Below are 23,231 nucleotides of genomic sequence, written 5' to 3' on the forward strand. Positions count from 1 at the left end.
TAAAGTTGGGAAATCATTGTCCTTTCCCCTCTACTTTTTAGTATACGATAATGGTTTGTAAGAAAGTATTTGCCTATTTTGCATTGCTTTGCTATATATTTTTTATGAAAAAGTTAAACTAATAACATTAGGTCGCTTATTTCTTCCTGGGTTGAATAAAAACGCATTTCCTGACTTCAAATCTAGTTGTTAAGAAGAAACTATACTGTGGGAGAAACAATTCTGTAGCACCAGTGCTTTAAAATGTAAATTACTTGAAAAGAATGAATTCTTAAACCAAAATGTAAACCATAAAGCTTCAAAAGCTTAAGTGTCTTTTTCAAAATATCAAAATGCAGGACTGCACGCTGAGGAATTAATCCTACCATAATTTGCTTGTTTTTTGATATTTTGAGAAATGTCTTGAACCTTTGAAGTTTCATGGTTTATTTGAACTCACCCTATCATTAGAGGGCTCCCACATTAAATCTAACCAGGAACACAACTAATTTATGTCTATTTTTTATGACAATGCATTATGTAATCATAACTATGTGATAACTATGTGAAATATACAAAATTTCTTTAATAAATGCACATTTTATTCCTAATGACAATACTTGTTAGGTTTAGTCATAATTAGCTTCTGGTACTACTTATTGCCTTAAACGGGGTTTGAAGACAACGTTTCTTATCATTATGTATATATATATATATATATATATATATATATATATATATATATATATATATATATATATATATATATATATATATATATATATATATATATATATATATATATATATATATAAACTGCTGTTTGTAGAAAATGCAACATCATGAAGGAATCATCAGAATCAAATGAAATTCGCAGCAAATGTCAATTATAGGATATTATGCAAATTAATAAAGTTTCAGAGCCATCGCGCGTGCGTGGCGCGCGCAGCGCCCTCTGAATTGATGCTGAAAGCGTATAAATAAAGTGCTGTAGCGGGACGTTGAAAATAGTCTATGATTATTTGTTAGTGGCAAACGTTTAGTGAGACCTGAGTATGCCTCCACGACGGAAGAATAAGAAATTCAAGCAACTTACGGAGTTTGAACGAGGGAGGATAATCGGCCTTCGAGAAGGAGGATTTTCCTATCGCGCAATAGCAGCTCGTATGCAGCGGAACAGTTCCACAGTGATGCGAGTTTGGAAGCAGTGGACCGACGAGCACCGAACAACTCGAAAAACAGGCACTGGACGACAGAAGGTGACGTCAGAGCGCGATGATCGACACCTGCTCCGCATGGCGGTGAATGATCGCACAGCTTCCTCCAGGCAGCTGGCAGCACATTGGTCTACTGCTACAGGTGTACAGTTGTCGGCTTCGTCAATTCGTCGTCGTCTGCTGCGCCGTGGATTGCGTGCAAGGGTGCCATTATACAGGATTCCCCTCACGGCGGATCATTGACGGCTGCGTCGGCAGTGGGCTCTTGAGCACAGAGACTGGCGAGCTGATTGGCACCAAGTAGTCTTTTCAGATGAATCACGCTTCAATTTGTGGACCCATGATGGCCGTGTTCGTGTTAGACGTTATGCCGGTCAACGCTGCCTTCCTGAGTGTATTATTGAACGACATAGTGGTCGAACACCCGGAGTTATGGTCTGGGGTGCGATTTCGTATCATGGACGATCCAATTTGATACAAATTGAGGGTAATATCAATAGCAACAGATACGTCCGTGAAGTGCTACAGCCCGAAGTCGTTCCTTTCCTTCAAGGCATCCCTGGAGCTATCTTTCAGCAGGATAATGCACGCCCACATGTTGCGCGGACTGTTAGAGACTTCTGTTCAGCACAACGCATGCAACTTCTTCCTTGGCCTGCTTATTCGCCGGATATGTCGCCTATTGAGCACGTGTGGGATATGGTTGGTCGGCGTCTCACTCGTGATCCGCGTCCTGCAGTTTCCAAAGACGAACTTTGGTTGCGCATACAAGCGATATGGAATTCTCTTCCTCAAGCAGATATTCAACATCTGTTTGACTCCATGCCACGTCGTATAGCAGCACTTATTGCAGCGCGTGGTGGCTGCACCAAATACTGATTTCGGACGCTTAATTTGTTTCTTTTGTTTTGAAAATTTCATCATTTATTTGTATCAGTACAAGTCGTTTCTGCATTAAATTTCATTTGATTCTGATGATTCTTTCATGGTGTTGCATTTTCTACAAACAGCAGTTTATATATATATATATATATATATATATATATATATATATATATATATATATAGCCGTCGCTGAACAGCCGACCCAAATTTGAGTTTACGGCCACCAGTGTTGAACTCCGTAGCTTTGTAAATTTGAACCCAATTCAGAAGACAAGGTAACTCCCGGATCAAGTATTGAGAGAAATTTAATGGATAATTTCGTGGAGGACTTTTTAATGGATATAACCCGCATGTGTTAGATGGAGAGGAAAACCACGAAAAACTCTCACAGTTAGCCTGACAGAGCAAGGGGACTCTAACACATGATCCGTCTACCATTGATGATATTTTATGTCGGCATTGTAGTCGGTGCGAAGTGGTACGGAATTCGTATCGACCAGCCATGACTGGGATTCGAACCGGATCACCTCATTTGGGAGGCTTATCACTGTAGACCAAAATAAGTTCATAACACAAAACATTTACTCCTGATATATTTAATCAATTTCCCCCCTTGTTTCAGACTCTCATTTTATACCTTATTTTTTATCATTAATTTTGTTCTATTTCTTCTATTATAGGTGGAGAAAAAACTATTATCAAATGGCAATAATCGTCTTGCACCAACAACTAAAGTGAGTGATAACAATGCCTACCAAGGTCGGTACAAACCTAAAAAACGAAGGCCCGCACCTCCACCACCACCACCTGTACTGCCAGAAGCACCCTTCCATTCCAGGCAAAGTTCTTCCGATTCTAGTGGCTACCATGAAGCCACTTCATCATTCCTACACGAGGAACACTGCACATCAACAGATGAAAAAGCTTCAAGTGATAGCAGCGGCGTAAGTAGCTTAGATGCCAAACTACTAGCAATGGAGGCACCACCTATACCAAACGCAAGAAAGAGAAAGGCTCCACCTCCACCGCCACCCATCCAGCCAACTGTGGATGATTCACCAAAAATAGAAAATGATAAATCCACAGAAAACATAAACAAAACCGAGGTGCCTAAATCAGATGCTCAGCTGCTTGATAAAAAAGTTGAAGTTTTGTCCAGTAAAAAAGATGACCAGAAAGAGCAGAATGTCAAAGACCAGAATTCTTCAAGTCGTCCGAAGGAAGATCTAAAGTCCGATCTTGCGAAAGGTCAGACTTGTAGTGATCTGGTGGAACAGGCTAAAGAAGCCCAACGTGATGAGCCCAAAAGTGATCATCATGTCGAAGTCACACAGAAAGTTGATGATCATCAAACAGAATCCGATAAACCCCTAAAACAAGAAACATTGCATCCCACAGCTCAAATACATGTGAATGCACAATCTTGTCATGTTGCTCAAGAAACACCAAGTGGTAAGTCTGATGACTGGAGTAAAAATATTACTTTAAATAGAAATACGCACTTCACAAATTACTGTTTAACAAATAATATAGTCTGGTATTAATTGTTAAGCCGAATAAGCAGTAATGTCTGTATTTTAATCGTATTTTTTATCCTGTTTATAATTCAATGATATGCATTTCATACATCACATTATGACATTTAACTTATGCTTTTTATACTTAATTTTTCTTGCACAACTTCAAGATCATAGATCATTGAGTTTATGCATCTTATATATCAACGGTCTTACACACCTTATATGCATGGAGAAAAAGATTATGGTAGAATTACCATATAGTATGGTAATACATAGTACAGTAAAGTATACAATTATAGCTTTCTTTGTGCTGCCTATATAATTGTATCAGTTTAAATTATAACTATTAAACCTTCTTATATTCTTCCATGATTCAGCCGTATTTATTTATATTCCCTCTCTTTAAATTAAGTTTCGATTGCAATAATTTAGATTTAAGAATAATAAAACATTTAACTTCACGGGAGGAAAAAAAATCAGATAAAATTACCGTAGTGTATGGTAAAAACATTTCTGGTAAAAAGAAAACGTTATGACATTAACCAATCATTTAGTAATTTTTCCGCTCATATGGTAACGGTTTACCGGAAATTCTGATTTTCAGAATTATAGTTCTCATTACCACACACTTAGTGAAAATTACAAAACTGATAGTAAATTTAATCGAATAAACGGTTTTCAGGCCTTGCTCTTAAGTATCGTAAAATTACCAAATTCTACCGCATTTGCCAAATTTTATCACATATTATAAAGCATATTTTATTTTTAATTTTATCAAAATCCTTACCAAAGCGCTTCGGTACCGAAACGCTTTAGTATTACCGTGCTTTTTGGTGTTCCTGTGAAGTTAGAAACACTGTAAATTTTACTATATTCTGGTAATTTTGACCTTATCTTTTTTTCCCTGCTCAATGAGTTATACGCCTTGAATTTTATAGTGATTATCCAACTGTAAAATTCAACCAGAGTGGAGTAACTACTTTAAATGGGGAACAATTATTAAATAAGTAATTGTAAAATGCAAACTTTATAATTCAAACAAAGCATTTTACCCTTTTATAGTAGACGAATTTAATGTATTTTAGTCCACTTAAATCCAAAACTCAAATGAAGCATACAATATGTAATTAAAATTTATGAGAAAAATTTACAAACAAAGCCATTTACCGAAAAGATGAAGAGGAAAAAAACTATAATAGCGATAACATTGGGGAGCAAATTTTCTGTTGCATTTATGCCATTACTTAATCTTTACCTAATTCAGTTTCAAAATCAATTTTGCTCCTGACACTACAGATTGTTTTAAAGATAGTTTGCTTTTATACAACAGATAGTTTTTCAGATAGTTTGTTTTTGTACAACAGATAATTTTAAAGATAGTTTGTTTTTGTACTACAGATAGTTTGTTTTTATACTACATATAGTTTGTTTTTGCACTACAGATAGTTTTGTGTTGAAATGCCCAAGTTTAAAAACGTCTTATTAAACTGGGGGTCAGATTAATGTTGCGACCAACTTCTAAGGGAGTTAGGGCACATTATCAGGATTAAAATTGCTTAGAAACCCATGCCCAGAAATATCACCATTCGCGGTTTAGGGTGCTTTCCTATTATGACCCTTTCAGAAGCACATGAAGAAACAATTCGTTATGGGGAAGCGCCCCAAGCCGCGAACGATGACATTTCTGGCCATGGGTTTCGATGTCATTTTTATCCTGATAATGTGCCCTAACTCTCTTCTAAATTTGTCGCAACATTTGTGCTACCTACCGCTTTATTACATGCAACGTTTTTAAGCATGAGCATTTCGAAAAAGAATGGTCTAAATAATAGGAGAGAGAAACCAACTGCAAATTTGAATATCAACGATAGAAAAGCATCTAAGATCTGTTTAAAAAAATATCATGCAACAGGAGACAAATAATAAATAAAAGATTATTCCACAGTTTAATCTTTGGTTTCTAAACGTCATTTAAAGCTGCAAGAACGCCAATAATTTAGAATGAAAATATAATTTTTAAGAAAAAGTTGTGGGAAAACTATAAAATATTTTTTTATTGATGCATTTAATTTGAATTATAAAGACTGTAACATCGGGAAAGAAGCAAACTAATTTGCGTTAGTTCCGATCATTAAAGTTTTGCCTATCTAGCATTTTTAAACTCATATAAAAGATTTTACCTTAAACGAATTAAAAAGAACTTCTTATTTAAACCAGAAATGTTAAAATATTATCAGTTTTTTCTTTAATAAAAAAGAGGGGTGATGATCATGCAAATGTGTTATATCATTGATTTAGTTAAATGATCTTTATTTTGCACTTGATTTTTAATTTATGAAATACACACATTATGTAATTCTTTTTCTCTTATTTATTAATATTTTAAATTTTGAGGTAAATTTAAAAGATACATAAAGTCACTATTTATGTGCTGCACTAATACTGAGCTCGAGATTTTTGTATGTTTGCCCTTTCAAAAAACTTCTTTTTGTTTTGCATTTATATAAGCTTTTATATTCAAATCAGTGCAAAACTTGTACCTTTTCTTACAGTTTTAAATTTTTTAATGTCTATTAAGAACATAGCATTTTCAGCAATTTAATTAAACAAATGAAAACGAAATGTTTAAATTACGCATTTTATTCATTTATACCATATAACATGATTTCATAACTGGAATCAAACCTTTTATTATTATTCCTGAAAATTACTATACGATTCAAAAGTATAAATGGGTCAGTAGTGGAATTTATACATTTATTTAAGTCATTAAAAAACTAAATTAAGTCTGATTTATCAGATTTGATTAAATTCGTAGATATTTTGAGTTGATTCTCCAGATATTTTATAAAAACTACTAAAAAATTTAATTATTACTTACAATATGTGCTATTTTTCTCCATTTATTACATGCTAAACTTAAAAAACAAGAAACATTTTCACAATAATTGTAAACTTTTACAATATGAAAAATATAAACCATTATTCTAAATGATGTTGCTTATTAGGTTATAAAAGAAAAACAATTTTCCTCAACTCAAACCTTTAAGTTAATTAGAAGTTGTGCCTAGGTTCACGTATTTATTTTTTTTAAAAAATTTAAGAAAACTGAATAATATTTAGATTTTTGGAATGGACTAAAAGCTTAATTTTTTGTGGTCAAAAACCTAAATTTTTTTAATTTTTTATGGCACACAAAAGTTAAATTTCAGTTTTTGAGTGCAAAAATGTAAAGTTTTGAATGTAATATAAATTTAAAAAGTTATCTATGTAAAAAAATTTATCTAAAAAAGTTTTTTATGCAAAACTATTAAAACTGTAACATTTTTGTTTTTCGGTATCTAACCTAACCTAAATACTGAGTTAAAAAATAAATATATGCGTATTTGTTAATGAAAATTAAATTTAAGTTTTTTAAGATGCATTGTGAAAGATATAAATGTTGCATTTCATAGTCCGTGGACATATTATTAGAAGCACTATAAGATTCTATGTAAAATCTTAATTATCAGGTGTTACTTTATAGCAGTATTGTTTTTACGCGACTGAAACCGGTTCGGACTTGTTTAAGAGTTCGTGAATCAAATGGTTAAATTAGACGATTTATAATATATATTCGACAATAAAACAAATTAGACGATATATTAGACAAATATGGAATATTTATTATATCAGGTATTATATTAGTATATTGGGATAATTAGACGAAATTATTCGACGCACTGTAGTGTTTTAATAATTACATGTTTTGCACAAGTTTATATGCAATACTTTTATATTTAAACACACATGTAACGGGTTTTTATTTAAAATAATTTTTATATACTTCCTATTTGCATTAATATATTATTTTTTTAACGTATGGCATTGCAATTTTAACTAATTGATACACGAAAATAAACAAGTACGAGCCGGTTTCAGTCGCCTAAAAACAATAATGCTGTGTAGTATCACCTGATAATAAAGATTTTACATAGAACTAGTGGGCTGCGTCCCCTGCTCGCTAACGCTCGCCAACCCCCGAAAATTGCTACGCAATCTTTTATGGTTTAGCTTCGCAAACCAAGCTGGCTTCGCTAGCTACTAACTTAGGTACATTGCAAATGCACAAAATTCTAAGAATTCAAAACAATCATTCAAATCCATATAACAACTTTTTTTAAAAAGAAAATTACATCTTTTAAGTAAATACTAAGTCATTAAAATAAATTTTAATTCAAATAAATGACATATAATTCGTTAAACCTATTAGAAATGTGCTATAGTATAAAATCTAAAGATAAAATTTCTAAAACTGATATCTCTTTAAAAAGATTAAAATTTTGGCTATAATTAAGTGTATTAAAAATTGAAATAAGTGAATTGCAATGGAAAAACCTGCATAAACAAATAAATTCGTGATATAAATCAAAGATGATCAAATAAATTCGTAATATATAAATTCGTGAAAAAAAAGCGCTTTCGACAAAATACTAAAATAGAGATCTATTAACAAAGACTACTCACTTCTGCCTAGCTTATGCTCTCTCTGGTTATTTCAGTTTCCGTTTTTAAAAGCGCTATATGTTGAGCCATCTCAGCTAGATTTGGCATGTGACATTTTTAGCGGCAATCATTGGTCGATTTTCTAGCGTTGCCATTCGGGGAGTTGTAATGAGGCTTTTTTTTGTCGCCGTGTAAGAGAAATTTTTGTATAGATCTTAGAGTGCTTATAATATGGCCAGGGGACTGTTTTTTTTTCTAGTATTATTTTACTTTTTTCATCTTGAAAACATTTTTTTTTACATTTACTTTAAACATTGTCAAAAATTTTCATTTTTGTCCTCAATCAATAAAATGTAACCCACATCCTAAGACCTATGTATTTTCCAATCCATCTAAAAGCTTTTTGGTAAATAGTAAATGACTACAACTTTTCAGCCACTTGGAAATTTCCAATTTCGAAAAATAAAAAACTATAGTCTGAGATTTCTCTATAACTTCGATAAAATATTTATGAGTGTGAAATCTTCTATATTTTTAACAAAAGTTACTTTTTATGTAGATATTGCGAAAAAAGAAGAAAATCTACCTCACTGTACAGCAATAGAACTGACTGCTTCTGAAATGAAACCGATAAGTAATTCCCCGTCTGATGTCAAAGAAACGAAGAAAGATGCCAAAACTGAGAAGAAACCTAAAACTAGTAAGTAATGTGAGATCTATTGCAAACACATTTTTAAACATTAGAGAGTATTTATAATTTAAAACCTATAGCATGCCAACCTAACATAAGAAAACGACTCTTGTTAACTAATTCTAATTTTTTGTGTGAGTGATATTCTTGCACGCATCATGGTTTGCGAACTACAACTCACGTCAAGTAACTCTCCATTCGTGTTTAAATTCTTTTTGTATAAATAAACTGTAAGCGTGCTCTTCAAAAAGAAAATGTTTTTATTTCTACGATGTTAACCTTCACTGTAAAAAATTCCCGATCAAATTGCGGTATAAAGAATCGGCACTCAGAATGCCGGTACTTTTTATCGTAAAATCCATTTTACCGGAACACGCTGTGGAACAAAAAACCTGATATACCGTAATTTTTACAGAAATAATTACAGTAATATCACTGAATTACTTTAATTAAATAATTACTATAAAAATAAAGGTATAATATTCTACGGCAAAATTGAATTTTACGGATGATGCATTCAAACTGCCGGTACATTACCGCAATTACCGTAATCACATTACCGTAATTTGAAACGATATTTTATTACAGTGAATGGAGAATCATATGTCCGAATTGCCTTAATTATTTAGTAACTAATTAGTATTTTTGAGTAATTTTAGTTTCAATGAACTTGTAACTTATATCGATTAGATTGGTTATTATATAAAATAATTTCATAAAACTTCTCAAGCCTTGCTTAAATATTTATGGATATATTGGCATTTTTATTAAAAAAAAAAAAAATTCTTCTGTGATGTTTTTTTGCTGTAACTTTAAAAGTATTCAATGAAGTAAAATAAAATTTTTGAAGCAATTTTTAATTTATAACAAAATTATCTCTTTAAATTTGTTGCTATTTTTCCATTAATTATTTGCTATATTTTCTGAGATAACACTTTTTTTCATACGTAATTTATTGTCGATTCCCAAAACCCTTAAAGGCTCATACTTTATTGACAAGTATGAGAAATCGCATGAGCAAATATCCCTAAAGTAATAAAATTCTCAACGAATTTCTTTGAAATTTTAAAAAAAAGCGTCTCTTTAATTTTTGTAAGGTACTGTATGAATAATAAAAGTGGAGTACAGAAACTAAGTTATTAGCATTCCTGTAAACCAAATACTATTATTCGAACTATAAAATATACTTAAAATAACCTTTTTTAAATTTAATAAAAGATCATTTTAGTTTTCTTTTTATTATTTAAGAGTTTTACATATTGTTTGCTTTCTAAAATTGATCCATTTTTTTAATCTCATATTTTACGCATGGTTTCTAAATATTGTATATAATAATTCCTGGATTCTAAAACAACTATTCTATTTCACATTTCTGAAAATTATTTTCTTGTTCTTTTAAAATTGATCAATTTTATTTGTTTTGCATTAAGTTCATTAATTGTTATTCTAGCTTACATTTCTGAAAATTGTTTTCCTCATCTTTAAAAAAATCTATCCAGTTTTGATTTCATGGCTCATTATTTAATATAACAAACTTTCGAGAAAAGCTTTTCTTGTACAACTAATGAATAAACAATTAAATAGGAGCATTTTTTATTTATGTTCAGATTTTGTAATATTTGCTTTATTTCGTTTTGTTTTTTCTGTTTTGCCTCTAATATTATTTAATTTTAATAATAAAATACTTAATATTAAATTGATTTTTCTTTATTTTCATTTTAAAAATATTTTCTTAATTTTTTATGCAATGAAATAAAAGTAATACATTTGTTATGACTAAAATTATAGTGAAACCTGCACCGCCTCTTTGAGTTGAGTCATTAGTCTGATTTGTCTAAATGAAAAATTGCTAAACTGTCACTTCGTCATAGGTCGACCAAAAGTATGCATTATGATCTGACCACTAATTTAAGTTGGCCACTTATCTAATTGGATTACCAAATTATTGCACGCAAGTGAACAACTTACATAAGTTTCTTTTTAATAATAAAATTATTACATAAGAAAGGTCTTGTTGAAATAAGTTGCTAAATTTAATTTAAAACGAGCATCGTAATATACATTTAATTTTTTCAAAAAAAAACAAAAGTTAATGTGAAAAATTCTCTAGAAATAAATTATGAATTTTATTTATAAAAAAAGATTATATTAACTTAATTTAAGTAATTATTAGTAATTTTTTAGTTTCAATTGATTTTTGCCCCATATTTTACTTATAAAATATTAATAGTTTTACATATAAAAAATTAAGTGGGGATATTTTTCCAAAGCAAAGTGGCTAGAAGAGATATCAAGCAATTAAACATTGTTATAAATTAAAATTCTTTTAAGGTTCAACTCAAGCAGAAGTACCTATCATATCAACAAGAAAGGTTGTACGAAATTATGAAGGTATTAGTTTCATGGTTATAAAGAAGGTATTAGTTTCATGGTTATAAAGAAGGTATTAGTTTCATGGTTATAATTTTCTTGCACCTCCCACTAAGATTCAACTACTCGTTTCAAATTTGCTAAATTCTTTTTCAATTCATATCCTTTATTATTTGATTCATATTTATGAGAAATTGAAAAATACTGGTATGTCTTAACACCATTTCTCTTTCTTAGTCATAAAATTTTCTATGCAATTCTTCAAGCAATTTGTATCGTTCCTGATATTATATGAAAACACAATTTATATTATTCATTATTATAAATTATAATTATTTACGTAATTTATTTATATTTATTTATATTTATTTTTATTTATTTACTCCTTAATTTAATTTGAAGTCAAAGCGACTTTCAGATTCACAATTGCACACTTGTATAAGACAATAATTTGTAATTTAATAGCATTCAATTTTGAAAACTCTTTCAGACAATAAGACAATTTTTTGTTCCATCATTGTATCAATGTACTTAGAGGAAAATAATTTTGTTAAAATACCTTAATGAACTGCAATGACATTCCTGGTGAAAAAAAACTTGATTTTGTTAATAAAAACCAACATTTACGGAATTTAAACTACTCATTTAATAATTGTTCCGTTTATATGGTAACTGTTTACCGGAAATCTTGGTTTTCGAAACTGTTATTCTTAATACCACACATTTAGTACAAAATGCAAAACAAGAGAGTAAATTTAACCGAGTGAATCGTTTCTATATCATGCTCTAAGGTATCATGATGAAATTACCAAATTTTATTACATTTACTAAATTTTATCACATATTATAAAACAATATTTTATTGCTAATTTTACCAAGATGCTTCGGTAAAAATTACTAGGATTTTTGTGTTCCTATAGAGGCAAGAAACACAGCAAATTTTACCATATTCTGTTAAATTTGGCCTCACTTTTTCTCAGTGTACTTATAATGCAACATTTAAATAAATTAATCATTTTAAAAAGAATATTCCCAAAGAAGTAAACATCTTTGTGCTGTTGCTTTAATGATAAACATATAACAAGTAACTGAATATTTATCATAATTGTAATTCTTCTTATTAGTAATTCTTTTTCCCATTGTTTTTTAACAGTTTCTAACTATTTAAGAATTAAAGTAATAAAATTGTCGATGGAGAGATGTTGCGGAGTCGGAATAAAAGAAAAGTATTTATAAATCTTCAAACATAAATTTTGACCTGAAATCGTACATCTGATTACGACAGAAAGTAGATCAAACGGAGAAAGAAAAATGACGGAAGGAAAGTTTCCGTAGCGATATCAGGATTTTTAAATAATTAAATAAAATTCATTTTTAAAATCTCTCTCACATGCTGGAAGATTAAATCTGTTATTCTCTAATGTTTAGGTGCATGAAATATTTTATACATTTATACCAATAATAACTCCTAAAAATTAGTTCTGAATACATAATTTACAAAAAGTCATTTAGTCTTGGTAAAATCATATTATAATCTAAATTAAATGCTACAATTTGAAGAAAAAGAAGTGAGAAATATCTATGTCCATTTGGTGAAAGCAGCATTATTTTCCTCATTTTAAATTATATTATTTATTACAAAGACGATTTTAAAGAAACAAAATATGTAATGAATGCAGTTTATAAGTTGTGTAAAGTTAAAGAATTAATTTTAATAGTAAGTGGCAACAGTGTGAAAATGAATATAAAACTTCAAAGTTTTTAAAAGTATTTAATTAATTGTCAGATAATAAATCTTTTAATTTAAAGATTTGTAAAATAATGTGTTAATAATATTATTACTATCACAAGCTAAAGCTCTCATCTTTTCAATACTGATACATCTTAAAAAATGTGTTTAATATTTTGTCTTTTAGAATTTCTTAGAAACTTATTAATACTTTGTTGTACAATATACAGGTATATATTTTTTTATTAATACTTTAATTTATTTTAATGTAAATTAATTTATAATGCACACAGTTATACGGAAATAATTTGTATGCAGACAACACTATAATTGCAATTCTCATTGAAATACGTATTACAACTAAACTTTTAAACAGCATGAAAACATCATATATATATTTACAATTTTTTGAGCTTAATTTTTTTTCCAATGGCTACTTTTCATGTGCTGGTATTTTATCCTATTATTCGCATTGATATTTTATATATATATTTTTTTGGAGAGATACCAAAGTTTTAGCAATAAAATAGACCATGCGGAAAAATGAATTTGATTTAAGTATCGAGTAAGTGTATAAAATGGTAATACTTGAGCTGTAAGAAAGACAGAAAAAAACACCTTGTGCTATTCTTCAATATGTGTTGAGACAGAATCATGTTGGAAGGTCCATATTTCGCTTCAAAATGTTTTTGAAACCAGGAAGGCATAACATTTTCCAAAATGAGTTTGCAATGTGTCACGATAAAAAATATTTGGTTTTTAACTTAGTCCAGGTCCATTTCTTCTAACCCTCGTTTTGTCTGAAGACCATGATTTGGTTTCTGCATGTGTGTTAGCATGTCAAAGAAATCACGACTGTCATAAAAAATTAAGCTTAATTTTTTTTCTATGTCTCTAATTATATTTATTAATTTTTTATTATCTAAAAATCTTCTAATACACAGATATACTAATAGATTTCATTTTTCTTTTATCTAAACACAGATTTCAGCGACTTCTTTTTATGAGACTTTTTGTCTAACGAAATGCTTGAATTACTTCATGTTTCAAAATAGAAACTTTAAATGCACTAATTAGTACTACTTTTAAGTTAGGAATTCAAAGTTCAAAAAATGCATTTTCTTTAAACAAAATTACTTCTTTTTCATCTAATTTTGGTATTTGACTCTCAAAATATGAGAGTAGTGTATTCCAGAATACATGGTTCGAATAGTAGTAGGGAAGTGGTAATAAATTTGATTTCTTTGCATAATTTCGCCATATCTGTGACACAATTTAAGCGAAATACAATACACAATATTCTCAAACAATTATAAGACTTGTTTGACTACAGATAGTTATAATTAACTGGAAATATTTATTAAATATTTCTTAATGTTTCTCAAACAATTATAAAACTAGTTTGACTGCGGATAATTGTAATTAACTGAAAATATTTATTAAATATTTCTTAATGTTTATTAAGAAATATTTACAATCTCAAAACTATTTGAGATTGTAAATATTTCTTACAGTAATTATACATTCAGTATTATACATACAGTAATATTTACAATCTCAAAAACTATAGCAAAATCTTGTAGAACTTTGTTAAAAGTCCTTAAAAAGTATGATAAAATCTAAAGCATAAATGAAAACGGGTAAATGGTTTGCTACAGTCATTTTTTTAAAAATAAAATATTTATCGGGAACTATTGGAACTATTAAATTAAATATTTGATTTCGTCATTTAAAAGTACATTAATCAAAATATTTTAAAATGGTGTAACTTAAATTAAGTTAAATAAATTATTGAATAATTAACTGAACATTAAATTATGCAATTAAAAATTACTTGATACCCCTAATGACAGTAATTTTTTGAGTTCATTTACAACAAAGTTCAAAAAACTAATTGCTTTTAATTAATCACGAGGATATATCTACTCTAAATCCAACACTTTTATATGATAAAGAAATCATCTTTAATAAATGTTATAGAAAATAGAAAGAAAAAACATAAATTTAATGCCCTGGTAAAGTGAAGTCTTTTTTTATTCATATGAATGCCGATTCCCTTGTTAAAGACGTTAGTTTCTCACTTTCTTCACAACGCGTGGAAATATATTTTGCCCTCAGTTGCCCCCCTCTTACACTGTGGTTTTTCTTATTTTTTCTTTCTGCAACTTTTCTAGTTATGTATCACCGTTGTTTTTCCATTCTTCGTTGGAAACTTAACGTATTATTTTACAAGTCACTCTTTTTTCTTCTGATTCACGTCTGGCAAGTCTTGAAAAGGGGCACCTGTTTTTAAACGCTTGAAACATGTCGACGGTTATTTCCAATTTACATATATTTGAAGCGAATGAAGTTTTAATCAAGTAATATATTACAGTTTCAGTTTCTTGTGATTATTTATTTAACACTTTCAAAATACTTCATTCATCTTTCTGAAGCATCTCAAAATAACTAAAATTATAAATACTGTGCTTATTAAAATGTAAAGACTAAACAAAATTTTATATAAGAAAATACCTTTTGATCCACCTAAGGAAATTTATCTCAAAATGTGTAAATGAAAACATATAATTACGTACTGCGTTTGAGATTCAACCAGGACCTAGAGAGATATATAAAGTAGAAACAATATCAAATATTTGTAAACAACATCAAAATTTCCAGTATTCGTAATAAAACTGTATCATTTGATTTTTTGAATCCTCTAATTCAGTGGTTACCAACTGGCGGGCTGCATCCGGCTCGCGAAGCCTTTTTTTTTTGTCACCCGCGAACTAAAATATATTATTTGTCATTTTTTGCGGACAATTTCAGTAAAAACTCTATATGGGTTTAAAATACTTTTCCTTCGCTAAACAAAACATAATTTCTTCGTTTCTGTGAAATTTAACATACAAACGGTGCAAAAAAAAAAAAATTCTCAAGTTTTGTATCCCAGAAAATATCTATTTACATACAAAAAACAATCGCGAATGTTGCTCTTTTTTTTTCTTTTCTTTTTTTTTGTATTTTGTAAATATAATTTAGCATGTGCGTATTAGAAATTTTCTCGAAGAAATTCTCCGACTTAACTTTTTGAAACCACTCATTTTGGACGAAATTATTTACATTTGTAAATTTTGTGACCAGAATTTTTTAATATGCAACAAAATATTTCTAAAAATCTACTTTTAATTTTAATTTGCAATTGAATACTTTTGTTTTGCGCAATTTGATAAAAATCTGTCCGTAATATTTAATGTTCCTTCAAACATAAAAGAGACCTATGTAAAATTTTGATTGCGGCCCCCCATTTGACTGGTGTTTTTAATTGCGGCCCCCGACTTCATGTGAATTGGAAACCCCTGCTCTAGTAGGAAATCTCGAAAATATTTCACTTTTAGTCGTATCAGATAACAAAATCCAAACAAGCCTGCATGATAAAATGGAAAATTTTATAGTCGTATATTTCAAAAAATCAAATTAACTAAACTTTTCAATACTGCTTATGGACTGACTATTTCACGGTTAATAAGTTGTGTAACAAATACCCTAATCGTTCAAAATCTTCCTGCTTAAAACGTTATAGTGTATTGAACCTAGGAAATTTATAATTCAACACTACATCTTAAAGAAATATTTTAAGATCAGCCGTCGTGCAGCGTCGTGACCTTGCCGTGAGTCAGTCGGAGTAATTCGTGCGTACTATCTTCCAGAAGGTTCACGACGGTCGAACATAACATGCACGATCATCATCATCTTTTTGTCTAGATCTTGACTCTCGCTTCGCCGATGATGCATTTTCCTGTACGAACATAAATGCTACTTTGATCTGTAATACCCATGCGCCCGTAACAAAGTCTCAATTAATCGTGAGAAATTCTTCCGAATTCGTTAAACTCGCTTTTTTATTCATTTCATTTGGTGATTTTATAATTCTGAGGCTTTAAATAACCATTTCGCTTTCATAGTCTGTTAGCCTTATGCAATTTGATGTGAAGATAATTTACTAGTCCTACTTCATTTAAATCGAAGTCAAAGTGACTTTCAACTTAACAACTATTATCGTCTGTCATTATATAAACGTTTGCATTATAAAAACGTCCGATTTGAAACCAAAAACACTTTCAACTTTACCACTAATAGTTTCAGACCATAATTTGCGATACAGAAGCATTTGAATTGAAGTTAAAGTGACTTTCAGCTTAACAACTATTATCGTCTGTCGTTATATAAACGTTTGCTTTATAAAAACGTCTGATTTGAAACCAAAAAGACTTTCAACTTTATCACTAATAGTTTCAGACCATAATTTGCGATTCAGCAGCATTTGAATTGAAGTTAAAGTGACTTTCAGCTTAACAACTGTAATTTCAGACCATAATTTGTAGTTTAAAAACAGTTAATTTTTAAAAACATTAAGGTAAAATTTTCATAATTTTTTTAAGACATTTATCGACTCTTTTGCCAAGAAAAGTGAAAAAAGCTTCAGTTTAAATGCTTTAAAACTTGAGTCGAAGCTTTAAATTCGAACTATATATATATACTACACTGGTTAAAACTTCCTGAATATGGTAAATTTTACCGTGTTTCTGGCTCTATAAATACATCAAAAAGTTCCGCAATTTTTACCGAAACGCTTTGGTAAAATTAATAATAAAATATGGTTTTATAATATGAGATAAATTTTGCTTAATATGGTAAATTGGTAACTTTAGCTTGATACGCTAGCATTGCATACAAATCCTTAAATTTAATTTTCCATTTTATATTTTTTACTGTATGCGTGGTAATAAAAACTACAATTTTAAAATTCAGAATTTTCGGTTAGCCATTACCATATAAACGGAAAAATTACCAAATGAATGGTTTAAATATTGGGCTTTTTATTACCAAAATTATTATTTTTCTACCAGGAATATCATTACCATACAGTGCTGTAATTTTACTAAAAAAAATTTTCTCCCTGTAGATTGCTGAAAAAAATTGTACGAACTTTGAAACCTGCAAATATTTTAGGTTTTTAAAAATTATTAAATTTTTTTTAAAAAAATCCAGAATTTGCCGAGATTTTTTCACTTTGTTAAAAATTATTAATAATGTTTACCAATTCTAAAATTTAATATATTTTTATTTGCTCAAACCATAATATAAAAGAGTATTCTTTTAAACATTACTAAAGAAAATTTAGATTCAAAATCAAACTGAAGTTAATTTTGAAACATAAGCCTGCTTGCAATATTTTTTTTCATTATTTTTTCAACTATTAAGCAACAACATAGTTATTTTTACGCTTTAAAAATATTGAATGCTTTTACCTTGAAGGAAAGAATTCTGGTAAAATTATCGTACTATACCATATAGAAATTTCTGGTTTGAAAAACAAAATCATCATTCCGGAAACAAAAACTGAAACATATGGTATTTAAACCATTCATTTGGTAATTTTTTCGTACCTATGGTAACGGTTTCCCGGAAATTCTGATTTTAGTTTTTAGTATCACACATTTAGTAAAATCTACAAAACTGAAAAAATAAATTTAACAGAATAAATGGCTTCATTGCCATGCTTTAAGAAATCATAATAAACTTTCCAAATTTTGCCACATTTACTAAATTGTATCACAAATTATAGCACTATATTTTACGGTTAATTTAACTAAAACAATCACTAAAGAGTCGTGAAAATAACCGAGTCTTTTAGTGTTTCTTTAAAACCAGAAACACAGTAAATTTAACCATAGTCTAGTAGTTTTGTCCATTCTTTATTGCTCAGTGCATGAATGTGACAATGAATTTAGAACTTAGCTCTAATTTAATGAGAATGATATACTAGATAAATTGAATAATCTTTTTAAAATATTTAGATGAAAAAAATTATAAATATAAATTTTTGATATTCCTGATTCATCATAACAGAACTGATTTTTTAATTCAGTCACAAATGACAGTTTTCATGAATTTTTATAATATTACTTTAAGAAAGCAGTTACTCATTCGCATTTCAAAAATTTATTCTAATGCAAAACAAAAACAACTGTCATGATAAATTAACGAATTAGTTTTTTACAGCAACAAAGTAGACAAAATAGAAAATATGAAAACTACTTTTTATTGAGTTTTCCTAAGTTTCTTTAGGTTTGAATGTGTACAAAGATATTAATCTTCTATTTCTCTTAAATTCATTAAAAAAAACTTTAAAAAATTAAACTAAGAAATTTTTATGTATAAACACATTTAACAAACTTTATTAATTTTAAAATATCAAAATAAATACATTTTAAATATTCTTAACACTCCTGAAATCAGACAGTAAAAAGTGCTTGCAAAAATTATTAGAGCATTCCACATTTCATTATTTGTAATATACTTATTTCAATCTCTTTCTTCTGTCAGATTAAGTGAGAATTTCATATTTCTTTTTCAAATTAAGTATTGCACCATAATATACAATTTCATCTTCTTAATAATTTTCATATCCAGCAACAATGCGAAAAAACTATCCATGCAATCTATTATCTAAGGTGTAATTTTCCAATTAAATATATTTAAATTACCTCATATTCAATTTTCAAAAACCATTGCGTTTTCTCTAAAACAATAACATCACGCATGAATTAGCAGTTAAAAATCTTATTTTAGCGCTCAATGTGTTTGATAAAGAGTAGAAAAACGAAACCAAGAATCAGGTTTGGGCGTTGACCAAGCATGACAAAAGAAGTCTTGGAGCAAAGGATGATAATAAAAACCTGTCGACAAAGACAGGGACGGTGACCTTTGTTTGAGACGCTTCAATCGTCTTGCTTTCTTTTCACTTTTGACGAATTAAATCTCCCTTTTCCCTTTTAGGTGAGCTAGTGACCAGGGTGGCGTTAGTTGCCCTCAATGCCAGGATCGAGCAGGATGTGACGCAACAGGAAATAGCCTCCAGTATCCAAGCTGCATTTCACTCTGTGGACATCCCCCAAAGAGTCAAACCATCTCTTCTGTCCATTAAGCAAAGAATCAACTTACCTAAGAAGAACCAAAGCCATGTGACCCAGGATGGCACTTGTAATGAAAACTCAGCTGACAGTAATCTACCTCAAGTTGCGGATAAAACAGTAAGCGCTTCCGATGACAGTTTGTATCCATTGCAAAAATCATCGGCGATTTTAAGTTTAAATGTAGATAGTAAAGAAGATGATATTGGCATAGAAACTGTTCTGCCACCACCGACTGAATTCAGGAGTGATGAAAAAGAAACTTTTCCAGTTTACAGCACGTCAGAATGTTCTACAACTTCCACTGCTTCTGATGCAGGGAGTACATTGAAAAGATCATCTTCGCTTCTGAGTGTTGCCGAGGTTTCTCCGAAATATCCAACTTTGAATTCAAAAAAGAACTCGAACATTCAAAGATCTTTATCAAATGTACACACTGATGACAAAGAAGAGTTTTCGCTTGAGCAAGAGAAACTTCAGCGCGAATACATCGAGCTTCAGAAACAGTTCTTAGTGTGGCAGCAGCAAGTGTTAAAGAATCAAGCTATGTTAAGCGAAGAGTGCATGGTATCGCAATATGCGCGAACTCTTCGTCAATCTCATAGCTTACCAGAAGGCGAGGATTTCTCTGATGATGCACCGTCCTCAATACCTTTAGTGTCTCGATCCCTGTCATATGAGCCCACTAAAAACATTTGTTCCACATTGCCGAGATCTACCATTAATATTCCTTCTTTGGAACTAAATTCTCTGCCCATAACCAATGGAACAAGTACGCTTAGATCTTCAAAAAACAAAAACTATTTTAAACCTCCGCAAGTGCGGATATCAACTAAAAGTCGCCAAAGATTGCCGCCAGAGATTAGAAAAGACGGTGAACTGGACATATCAGATGACAGCAAAATGCTGTCAACTATCCTTCCTTCATTTGATACTTTGAAGTTCATAGCGGAACACAAGGATGAAGAAGTTATTTCAAAAACCTCGGACTACAAAAACAGCGATACTAATGTCAAATTAGAAAATAATTATAACAATAAGATGAGAGAGGAAGCTAAAACAGTCAGGCGACCTCAAAATCCTAATAAATTAGCTACTTTTCCAAAACCTCATACGAAAATTAGTAATGGTGTATCCGTCAAAAATGGTCCATCTAGTGTTGTTGCAAAATGTGTGAATAAAAACAATGGCCAATCGAATGGATTGCCTGCATCCGCAAAAGCGACAGAACATTCAATTAGCCCCCTACCTCCTCCTCCACCTCCTCTACCATCAGAAAGTGAAAAACCGAAAGAGGTTTTGTCATTAAAAACTAATAAATCTTCTATAAATCAGAATAAAGCGATTAAAAAAGAAATCCAGCCTCAAATAGATCCTAGAGAACAATTAATGGCAGAAATCAGAAAAATGGGCGGCAGGACTGCTCTCCGAAAGGTTAGTTGTTTCAACTAATTTTTTTACTGTGCATTGTTTACTCACTAAAAAAAATATTCAACACTTCTTAACAATTTTAAATTGTTTAGTAATATTGTTTAATGTTTAAGAAGTTCTCAGCAACATTTTTTAAAAAATTATCTTAAAATTCAGGGTAACGCAATGGGTTTATAAAAACAATATTAACTTGTTTTCTTATGTTAATGAGAATTTTCATTGTGGAAATAATTCCAATAAAATTTTGTATCGTTTAATATAAAAAAAAATTTTATTCTTATCAAAACTTATCATATCTTCAAGTTTAAATTATTTATATTGATTTGAATTAACCTTTAAATATGTTAATTTTAAATAATTCAATAATATTTATTCAGTATTCTTTAAATATTACCAATATTCTGTCAACAGATAATGTATTAAAATGAGCAAAGCAATTGTAAATATGAAGTTCATGTAATTGTTTTAAACAAAAAACCTAAACAAACTGCAACTAACTTAATTTCTGTAACAGTTTAATTTCACTTAATTTCTCAGTGAATCACAACGTTTACATTTTTCAATGGCTGGAACATTAATTTCAGAAATATACATAAATAACTTAATGTAAATGAAACTTGTGTTTTCAATTTATTGCTTATAGATAAAAATTGCAATAAGAAGTGTAATTTAATATTTCAATGCTTTAAAAAAACTTTCGAAGCATAACTTTGTAAAAATATCTGTACATAAGAATGTATTCAAAAATTTCATGCAAAGAATATTTACGAATCTTCAAGAAGAAAAGTATTCGACCAAGAAATCTCTTTTTTTTTATGATTGCAATCGTTATTTAGAATGTGACTGTAATCTCTAATTTTAGTAGTATCTCTATTGTAAGCATATCTCTGAAGCAGTTATTTTATTTATAAAAAAAAAATTGGCTAAAAAAACTAGAGAAATTCGTTATAATATGTGATTCAATATTCCAAAAAAATGTTTTGAAATTTTAAATATAATGCATCTTTCGCAGAATTTATTTTAAAATTATTTTAAAGTTTTGTTTCTACATTTGCTACCACAAGACTCCTGATGGACATAAAAAAAGTTGATTAAAACTTATTTATTATTCACTTATTTTATCTTCTTTGTCAAAAAATATGATGCTAAGTCCTTCATTTATTTTAAGCAAATAAAAAACACAAAAAGTTTCAATGAAAATGAATTTTTAGAAATATTTTAAAGTTTTAGGATACAAAAATAAACGATCTAAATTTTAAACGCTAATGATTAACTTTTAAGAAAAACGTAACTTAAAGTTAATCTAGTAAACTTTGCCAATCATAAAAAAAATAATTAAATCAATTATATGCAAAAAAACAGAGTTAACCACATCAACATAGGCAAATCAAAACTTAAAAATTGTCCATATTTTCATAGGAAAATGTCTTAATATTTTTTATAAACCTGGTGAGATTTCAAATGCATAGATGGTGCGATGCATAGATTTCAAAAGGAAATAAATTGTTAAATTTAATTTACGTCTCAACTATTTTGTAAAATAATTATATTTTCTTTCTCAGTTAAGTGTGCAATGCAAACAGCGTCTCTCAATAAAAAAAAAATTTCTAATTGTTACGTAACATCTTTAACGTTGAGTAAAAAATAATTTATTTATCATTATTTATTTATTTGCCCTTTACAAAATCAAGACGAAAGTCATTTTTCTTCTAATGTTAGTAAATTATTTATTTTATTTAATTATTTTAATTTATGCATTTACACTTAGAAAAAAATTCTGGTAAAAATACAGTACTGTGTGGTAATTGCATTTCTAATAAAAAAAAAAAACGTGTTTCTGGTTAATAAAACCAAAATATGCGGTATTAAATCCATTCATTTGGAAAATTTTTCCGTTCATATGGTAACGGTTTACCGGAAACTCTGTCTTTCAAAATTATATTTCTTATTACCACGCATTCAGTA

General features: G+C 29.3%; 1 protein-coding gene across 4 annotated transcripts in view; it reads left to right on the forward strand.

Moving 5' to 3' along the window:
• LOC107446084 (uncharacterized) overlaps positions 1–23,231 on the forward strand; it is a 155,968-nt gene that overhangs the window by 124,251 nt on the left and 8,486 nt on the right. For 2 of the 4 annotated variants that reach the window (XM_016060633.4, XM_016060632.5), the window contains exons 6-8: positions 2,762–3,533; positions 8,646–8,786; positions 19,702–21,269. In XM_016060633.4, coding sequence (XP_015916119.3) covers positions 2,762–3,533; positions 8,646–8,786; positions 19,702–21,269 — 2,481 coding nt within the window. The remainder of the gene's footprint in view (positions 1–2,761; positions 3,534–8,645; positions 8,787–19,701; positions 21,270–23,231) is intronic. The other 2 variants (XM_087159329.1, XM_087159328.1) reach the window with 1 other exon arrangement.

The sequence above is a fragment of the Parasteatoda tepidariorum genome, chromosome 3 (genome assembly GCF_982258835.1).
Source record: "Parasteatoda tepidariorum strain Cologne lab strain chromosome 3, Ptep-v5.0, whole genome shotgun sequence".
NCBI lineage: Eukaryota > Metazoa > Arthropoda > Arachnida > Araneae > Theridiidae > Parasteatoda > Parasteatoda tepidariorum.